This window comes from Galeopterus variegatus, unplaced genomic scaffold (assembly GCF_000696425.1).
Source record: "Galeopterus variegatus unplaced genomic scaffold, G_variegatus-3.0.2 Scaffold691, whole genome shotgun sequence".
NCBI classification, from domain to species: Eukaryota; Metazoa; Chordata; class Mammalia; order Dermoptera; family Cynocephalidae; genus Galeopterus; species Galeopterus variegatus.
In genome coordinates, this window is record NW_007726802.1 from 349,718 (window position 1) to 359,688 (window position 9,971).

Below are 9,971 nucleotides of genomic sequence, written 5' to 3' on the forward strand. Positions count from 1 at the left end.
CGGCAGGAGCGCCGCCGCGCTCCCAAGCGGCGCACTGTAGCAGTGTGCCACCGGGCTGGCCTGATACTGTCGTTATCCCATTTTTCCCTTGAGGGAACTGGGACGTAGAGAGTTTAAGCAACGTGCTCACAGTCATACAGCTGGTAAGCAGTGATCCATGATGTTAACCAGGCTCCTAACTGCTGTGTGATGCTGCCTTTTACCTATCTTTGTACTCTCAAGGCTTGGCTCAGAGGTTGAGCCTTTAAAATGTGGAGCTCAATAAATGTGCACTAGCTGACTAAATGAATGAGCAGATGATCGGTACTGGTTAGTCCTGCCTAGATCCTCCTGAAAAGTTCTAGGCTATAGAAGTTAAAGGTAATGAGCAGATTTGCAGAAAGTTCAGAGAAACTCAAGACAATGAAAATAAAGAATTATACCTAAGGATTTAGGTTGCTTAGCCTTGAGAAGCAAAAGCTGAAGGCTGGTTTCATAAGGATTTTCAAGGCCAGGAAGGCTGATTCCTGAGGACAGTGACTGAGCTGTTTTTCTCCACCTCCAGGGAGGATGAAAGAGCAGACCTGAGCCTAAGCCGCAACGGGCACAGTTTAAATCCACCGTGAGGAAGAATTTCCTTAGCTACGAATCGTTTGTTAGACCTAAGAGTGAGTTATGGAGAGAGGCTATATTAGGTTATCCATCTTCAGCCTTTTGGACTTTGCTTCTGCTCAGAATGAAGAGCATGCAGGATGGAAACAAACAATCCCAAGGTCTCTCCCAGCCTTATGAATCTATGACATGTGAATCTAAGAAATATATCAAACACTTCACCTCCCTTGTTCCCATGAATTAATGAATAAATGAGTGAATGAATAAATGTGTCCCACATTCAAAAAGCAACAACAAAAGATTACCACCGGCAGTAAGAATGGGAATTTTCTCAGAACACATCATTGTGCCAGAAATGGAAGAGTAGAAGACAAACAGAACTCGTTTTCTGATGGACCGAAGCTCCTGTCGCTTCTACACTCAACCCAACTCTTGCTAGATCCATCATACTCAACCTAAAGTCAGAACACATCAGTCTGCACCCTCAGGTGCTCGTTTTGACCTATCATCACCATTTACTCACTTGACAGATGACAGTATCTTGAAGCAGATTTCTCTGAACATTAAGTAAACTCAAAATATGAACCACCATTCCAGTGATGCCCAATGTACAGTGTTTCACACATGAAGAAACAAACCCTCCCCTGAGAGCAGAAAACAAAACAAAACCCACTTATTTTCCTTCCTACGTAAAAACCGAAACACTAAATAGTAATGGAATTGGAAGGGAAGGTAGAGAGCACACAAAACTATTTTTACATCGGTTTTATTTCAAAAGTATGATGCTACTTTATTTTCAGTTAATAGAACTAAAGCCTTACCTTGTAGAATGCTTTACAGTGGGCAAAGTTCTTTCAAGCACACATTATTTCACTGAATTTTTACCTGGGGGGTAGGTATTCTCCTTCCCACTTTACAGGGGAGGAAACAGCTCAGAGAGGTGAGGGACTTGCCAGAGGTCACATGCTGGGACCGGTGAACCTCCAGCCAGGCCCTCCCATTTCCAGGTTGACCAGTTCTGGTACACTTGTGCTGGGCACAGACCTGCTGGGCACTGGGCCAGCCTCCCTTGCCTTGTGCAGCCTCTGCTGGGAGCTGTGGAGCTGGTCTGCACCACCTGGAGATACTTAGTTCGTCCAATAATTGTGGGAGACCTGGTGCGAAAGAGAATGTTCTATCTGCCCTGAGTGGAGAATATCCATGACCAAAAAGAGCCTGGATTCTAACTCAGGCTTTTCCAGATTGCAATCGTCCAATAATTGTGGGAGACCTGGTGCGAAAGAGAATGTTCTATCTGCCCTTAGTGGAGAATATCCATGACCAAAAAGAGCCTGGATTCTAACTCAGGCTTTTCCAGATTGCAAAATTCTACTCCTCCCTAAGGATTGACTCAAATGCCATCTACTCTGTGAAACTGCCCGGGCCTACCTAGTTCCAAGCAGATGGACATAATCCTATGGACCTCTGATCCAGGCTACTTGGGTCTCAGTCCCATGTAGTAGTTAAGTGATCTTACCCTCTCTGAAACTGCAACGTCTAAAAAATGGGGATACAACCAGTATCTCCCTAATTCAGAGATGGGGAGGATGCTGTGAGTTAACATAATGAAAATGCTTAAAACAGCTCTTGGCACAGTTAGCACTTGGTCAATGATAACTATTCCTGATATTACATTCTTTGTGTCTTCACAGGGCTTTGTGTATCCTCCTGATATAAAATGCTATATATTATTCATATTTATTATAACTCTACTCCACTATTTTGTTAGTTCTTTTCCACCCTTTCATGAGCCCAGAAAACATCTTCTCTGACGATCTTTCAGATGGTGGTACCCATATCCACTTGACCACCTCAGAGAGAAATCTGGGGGTCATTTGACTCTTCCCACACCCTCATACCTTGCATGGATCAATCACCAAATCCTTAGTCTTTCAGATGGTGGTACCCATATCCACTTGACCACCTCAGAGAGAAACCTGGGGGTCATTTGACTCTTCCCACACCCTCATACCTTGCATGGATCAATCACCAAATCCTTAGGTTGGTCTCTTGTAGATATTTCTGGAATCCACTCCTCCATGTCTATCATGTTTCCATGGTCCAACCAGCCCTTCTGAAAGTGGTGAATGGTTTAACTGGGCTTCTGGCCTCCTGTCTTGTTACACTCCAATTTATACTCCACACTGAAGCCAGAAGGATCTTTCTAAAAGACAAATTTGATCCCTGTCATGCCTCTGCCTAAAGCCCCTCTGTGACTCTCCTCTGCCAGATGAAGCTGTTTGGTCTGGCTATGCAGGACTTTTCTTCCACCTGCCTCTTCAGACTTATCTCCTATGGCCCCTGCCTCACCTTGAAAAGCTGGTACCCCAGGACAACTGACTGCTTCCTCAATACATACTTTAGCATCTCTCTCCTTCCTACCTCTAACATGTCCTCTCTCTTGGCCTTGAATAGTCTTCCCAGTGCTTTGTCTGGCTTAACTCCTTTTCTTTACTTAAGAATTAGCACCAGTATTACCTCCTCCATGCAATACCGGGGACAGATTGGAGGCCACTCCTCAATGCTCCCATGATACATGGAGCATTCAGTGCCTGTCCTATAATTATAATGACCTCAAGGTCTGTGGCAACATCTCCTGTCATTTTCTCATCTACTTAGTGTGGCTGTGCTTTGCACATGGTAGGTATTCAAAAGCATTGAATAGCTAATTTCACTAAATAGATAATAGATAAATAATAGCTGACACAGGTAGTGCATACAATGGATCACTAAATGGTACTTATTGGAGTGTTCTTCTAAACACTTCCCATAAGTTAATTCATTTAATCCTCCAAACCACCTTATCAGATGGCTACTATAATTATCCCCATTTTATAGGCAAGAAAACAGAAGCACAGAGAAATTTTAAAATTTTGCAAATGGCACACAGTAATTGAGGACACCGAGGTTAGAACCCAGAAGTCAAGGCTTTAGATCCCATGTTCTTGACCCTTATGACATAGTACCTGTTCAGAGAGGAGTGTCATAATAAAGGTATCTAAACAAACAGAGATAATATGTTTTAGTTCCAATTTTACAGATGAGAAAGCTGAGGCTTAGGAAGGAAATCTATGGAGAAGCAGTGCAGGGAAAAGGAAGAAAGCTGAACTGGGGAGAGGAAGGGTTGTAATCCCTGCTCCTCACCAGTCAGCCCTGGAACTTGGGACAGTCACCTGTCCTCCCTCTTTAATTATAAAATCAGGGCCTTGAAGCTAGATCACATCTCTGCTTCATTCCAGCTCAAATATGCAGTCCCATTCAGTCTGGCAAACCCTCATCCAGGGTTTATTGTGTGCCAGGCTCCCAGGCTTGTTGGTGCACCTCTGCCCTTGAGGAATTCATCTTGTGGGGAGACAGGCACAGAAGGACAATATCAATAGACGAGCTCAAAAGGGCCTCGCTGCAGTTACAGGGGTTCTTTTAAAGGGAACCACCCCAAAATGAAACGTTATCCAGAAATGGGTCCTTGGCCCCTCCATAATGTTTTCCAGCTGACGATTGCCAGAACAACGAAGCATCACCAAGTCTCCATCCCATCTTCCCTCCAAGGCTTCACCCGAGCAAAATCACCTCAGTTTACAAGTGAAACAGCAAGAGGCCGGGTTAAGCAAGTTTGCCTGTGGTCATACGGTACCTGGTGGCATAAGCTGCAGCCATCTCTCTTCCAGAGCTGAAGTGGGCTGTGGGAGACAGGGGCATAACTGTGACACAGCTGCTGTTGGTTTTCCAGTATGGGTTATACGCTCAAATGGATTTTCAGATTTACAATTGATTCTAGAAATTGCATTTAGTTCATTTCCAACTCCATGGGTAAGCTGGTTCTCTTAAGGCAAACAACACCCAATTAAAATACATTCTTAAGAACTTGAGCGAGTAAGCCATTTTGCCCAACTTTTAATTCATTTTTTAAAAAACTCTATCAGAGGACTTCTCAAGGACCAATACACATTGTGAGATGAGAGAGTTAAAATATGTCTGATCAAAATATAATTCGGAAATACACTCTGAGAAGTAGCTCAGTATAGAATACAGGCTTCAGGGTTAGGCCAAACAGGTCCACAGCCCTTTTCAGCATCTCATTTGTGTGACCTTGGGTATATTCTTAACACCACTGAGCCTCGGTTTCCCCATCTGTATAGTAGGAATAGATAATATCTGTCAGAGAATTGCAAGTTTAGCTTAGTGCCTGGTATGGAGTAAGGGTTAAAAAAATAAACTATTAAAAACGTTTTATTAAAGTCTTAATGATTCAGAGATTGATTATTTCATTAGAAGATCATCATGCTTTTTCCCTTTCTTCCTCTTGCTTCCTGCCTGCCCACATCACAGCTGCTTGTAAGCTATTACTCTGTGAGATAAAAAATAAGATAAAATTCAACTCAGATGGCACAGCAACTAAAGTGGGAAGAGCACAGGCACTGGAGTCAAAAAGGCCTGGATTTGAAACCCAGATGACTTCAAGCAGGTTATCTAACCTCCCTGAGCCTTAATTTCTTCATCTGTAAAGTGAGGATAATCACATCTACCTTCCAGCCTTCTTATGAAGATCGGAGTATGTGTGTATATGTATTTGCTCACAAACACACAAACACACACACACAGACACACACAAAACCCCTAGTATTGTGATAGGTAAATAGTAAGTAAGTAGGAAAGTATTACATCGATTCCAATAAGAAATATGGGATTTAGCTAAACTAAAGAGTCACCACCTATCACAATTTGTTTTTAAATGCTCTTTACTTCCTCCACCTCCACTGCTACCATGGATGGCCAAAAAGAAGTCACAATCACAACAAAGGCCTTGCAGATGATGCCATCAGATGTAGTTTCCTGCCTTAGGGACAGTCTAGGAGTCAACTGAAATGGGCTGACTCCAGGCATGTGGGGACCCAGCATAGCAATACAGATGACTGGAGAGTGGGGCAGCAGGAAGGCAGGCAGAAGCAGGCAAAACTTCCAAAAAGAAGTCACAATCACAACAAAGGCCTTGCAGATGATGCCATCAGATGTAGTTTCCTGCCTTAGGGACAGTCTAAGAGTCAGCTGAAATGGGCTGACTTCAGGCATGTGGAGACCCAACATAGCAATACAGATGACTGGAGAGTGGGGCAGCAGGAAGGCAGGCAGAAGCAGGCAAAACTCTAGCCAACACCCTGTGACATCCTTTCCACCCAATGCCTTCAGTAACAAGAGTCAGGGAGACCAAATCAGGGACTAGGATGCCCTTTCTCTAACCACTACCTCCACTAGCTATAAGGAGGAGCTTCGGTCATCAGGATGGAAATGACAGGGGTCAACCAGCTATATAGGATCACGTCTTTGAAGGCAAGCAGCATAGAGAATATTTTCATTATCTGCCTTTTGGAAATTTAATAAGCTAAAGGTTCATGGGATGCTGACAGTGATTTGACACATGCATTTTTACATAAACATTTAGACTTCATGTTTCTAGTTTAAATATTTTATCCACAGAGATGTCTGAGTCATCTCCTCACATCCTTCCTCCCTTCGTTCTCTTTTGAAATGAAGACTATATATAAGATGCCAAATTTCTAAAGGAAAACATACAAACGAAAGACAAAAATCCACAAGTCACATTAACATACCATAAAATATCTGAATATGTTGGGGGATCCCTAGAGACCCACCACATGTCATCCTCAAAGTAGCATGCAGAGATTTATTTTGTATCCCTTCCTACTTCCTAAATAATGTCCCCATTCAAAGTGGATGGACTCCAATTTCATGGCAGGCTAGAGGATGTTTTTTCTGAAGCTCCTTACTTAACATCACACTGCATGGAACAAAACAGACCTGTCAATACCAGTACCACATTTCACTAAAATTTCTATTGCAGGAGAGGAAAGAAATATTATGAAAAGTCTCCCTTTTTTTATAAAAAGGAGGATTATTTTAAAAATTGATGTTAAAAATCAACTCATTCTGAATCACCATTTTTATATGAAACTTTCTGCTATAGACAACATGGAAAATCACAGTTTCACTGTATCTGACACCACCCATAAGAAATGCTTCACACATGGAAAGTGTTCTTTTTCCATAAGGCAGCAGCATTATAAAAATAAAAAAAAAGCACTGGCATCGCTCTTCAATATTGTTGTCTAATTAAATGGCAATGGAGTGGATGCATAAAAATATGCATTAGAGGTGTGTAATGTGTAATGTGAAGAAGAGTAATCAAAGCCATTCAACAGGATTTAGGAAGGGATTTCAGTTGGCAGCTTACGAGACAGGAGCATATAATTTTGCTAATTTGAAATAGGTATTGTAACGTATAAACATTACTGCTTTGCATATTTTAATGAAAACTGCTTCTACACCAAAATGAATCCTTTAGCCTGAACTCTGCATACCACAGAGCTTCTGCCTATTATGAGTTCAGCATAAATAAGGAAGGCACACAAGCTGCATTAAAAGAATGGTCACCTCATTAAAATAGGTTAAAACCAAGCCCCTTATTCCAAGCGACTATAACACCATGAAGTAAGTCTGATGACAGGTGTTGTATTAAATTTTTATATTGCAATGAACTTGTACTCACACAAACCAAATCTACATATTTCCTTTAATATACACCTGCTAGTTGTTAATTCAAAGGCCTTTATTAAGAAAGTATAAATTTAGCAACATCTATAGATTTGTAAAACCTTATTAGCTTGCTTGAGAATCTAGAGTAAATTCATTTGTAGTCTTATTTGCATGGTTTACAAAGAAATGGAAACTAATGATGACTTTTCCCAAATGGATACTTGCAGATAATACAGCTCTGCAAATAGACTTAGGCATATTACCTAGACCCAGGGCTAAAAGGGTTGAGAGAGATTTGGGTCCTGTCTGGAGCAGAGGACATTACTTACCTGCCAAGCCGCCTCTCGCTGAAGTCCTTTTTTCCAGTCTTCTTCCAGCCTGGGGAAGGTCTCATCCATTGCTGATGGTGCTTACGCAAACTGGATTCGCCAGCGGCTGTTACTCTCTTTCCTTGCAAGCCTTTACCAAAGCATCAGCCAGAGCAGTTCAGGGGCAGACTGTCATGGAGAAAATGCCACGCCAGAGGATGAGGGATCGGGCAGAAAGAAGCCACCCGGGAACAAGGGGAGGGGGATACATGGGGCTACTTGACAGCTGCTAGCTGGTCAAGCTGAAGGACGACAGCTCAGCCATGGAGCATCCAGAGATTAGGAAAAACCAAGCTCAAGGGCCAGTGGTCAATGGGTGGTTTTCATGCTTCTGGTGTATAGGTCAGAGGAGAGAAGTGTGAAGGCATGCTCTATGCTCTAGATAAATGTATTTCTATGTGCACTCCCATCTTCTCCTTGCCCCAACACACACACACACCCCAGAATTTGCATTGTTCTGCAGGGTTGCATCAGCAGGCTGGTATATCCCAGAAGAAATAAACTACTTTACATAGAAGCAATACATTTCGCTTGAACACATCTCCCCCAAAAAGCACCATATGAATCACTCACCAGCCAGTAAACAAGGATAATACCAAGCTTCTTTGGGTGAAAATAGACTCATTCCCATAGCTGAATACAAGTATCTACAGTCCCTGTTTTCACCCCCCATAAGATGTTCTGCAGACAGGTATTTCAACCTGACCGTGGAACTCAACCCCTTTCCCAAATCAGGATCCAAAATGATCAGAGGCTTCATTTTAGGTGGATTCCTCAAAATTAGGGACTCAACCAAGCCAAACCTAATCAAACTCTGTTCTTTTTCATTACCATTCTCACACAGAATGATACTGTCTCCTGCTGTTCAGAACCAGGCCTTACCCCCGGAGATTCTGATTTAATTGGTCGAAGGCTGGGTCCAACACACTGTTATTTTTTTACAGCTCTCTAGAGGCACCCAGGATTAGAATCACAAAACTTTAGTGTTGAGTTTCACTTAAAGTTTCTTTAATCTAATTACTCATCTGATACTTCAATCCCCATGACCCCATCAATACCTACCCAAACAATGCCTTAAATACCAATGGCAGTAAACTTGCTTCCTCCCAAGACAGTTCTGTTCCTTGGCTGGCAACTTTATCCCAAAATGAATTGATATCCTTCTCTCTACAACTTCTACCCATGGATATACTGCTTCTTAATTCCATAAGTAATAAAACTCAAGCCTATGCTGTAGGACAACCTTTCAGAGATCCAAAGACAATAGTGACCCATGTTCTAAAGTTTCTCCTAAAGTGTCTTTTTTCCAGTTTAAATATTGTTGGTTGCTTCAGCGAGCCTTGTAAGATGGTTTCAGGTCATTTCTCCATCCTGGTTGCCAGCCTCAAAATGTATTCCACTGTCTTCAAGTGCTCCCAGAAGTGATTGAATGTTCCCTCTGTGATCTACCATTGCACGCAGAGCCAAATAGTCACAGACCCTACTTGAAAAATCACCACAATATCAACCATCATCATCATAATAAAAGCAGCTAGCATTGACTGAGCACAGACAGACCTAGGTGCCCAGCACTGTGTTAAGTATTTATTAACCCTATCTTATTTATCCTTCACAAACATTCCATGAATTTATCATTATGCTCCTGATTCATACATCAAGAATCTGAGAGAGACAAAGATATTTGCCTAGGTGACAGGGCCACAAAGTTATCCCAGATATGACTCCCAGGCCTACTTCATGCTTGTGAATGCCCTTTCGCTGATGCAATCTCAGATCTCATTGGCTCCTTTGACAATCACGCCTCATTGATATGGCATCATAGTCAATTGTCACACTTGGATTTGCTCTTATCTTTGGATTGTATGGGAACATGTTTTGTAGGCTGTAAATTTCCATACCAACCTAATTTGCTGTAATCATCCTTTTAATAATCACAAGACTATACCTTCTATACCTCATCTCCAGGAAAGCAGACAAACTCAAAACTCTTCTGTTATTGGATTGGTTCTTCCCTTTTACGGAGAATGTGCAGATGCTTCTCAGAGGTTCTTTGAGGTGTAAGAGAGTAAAACCAGAGGAGGAAGCATCCAGAAAATTTCCCCAGAGACTCAGTGGAAGCCTCATCAATCATCCACTTCTTCCCCATCTCCTCTAAATCCTTGTCAATAGCACCTTATAAGGAAAACTGGGGGCAATTAGCTTTACCAGTTGAATCGCCCTATCTGCAATGTAGTTAAATCTGTTCCTATGGAAGGCAGAACTCAAAACTCAAAGTGGTTGGGAACATAGTCTTTGAAGTCAAACAGACCTACGCTTGATGAGCAGCTCCATTATTTTCTAACTCTGTGTCTCTGGACAAGTAACCCAGCTTGTCTGAACTCTGGTTTCCCCATCTGTAAAAGGGAAGTATGACCATCTCAA

General features: G+C 42.2%; 1 protein-coding gene across 1 annotated transcript in view; it reads right to left on the bottom strand.

Moving 5' to 3' along the window:
* Nucleotides 1-7,735, bottom strand: part of PPARGC1A (peroxisome proliferator-activated receptor gamma, coactivator 1 alpha) — a 308,448-nt gene extending 300,713 nt beyond the window's left edge. Inside the window, exon 1 of the mRNA XM_008571492.1 lies at nt 7,512-7,735. Coding sequence (XP_008569714.1) covers nt 7,512-7,580 — 69 coding nt within the window. The 5' untranslated portion in view covers nt 7,581-7,735. The remainder of the gene's footprint in view (nt 1-7,511) is intronic.
* Between the last annotated feature and the right edge of the window lie 2,236 nt (nt 7,736-9,971).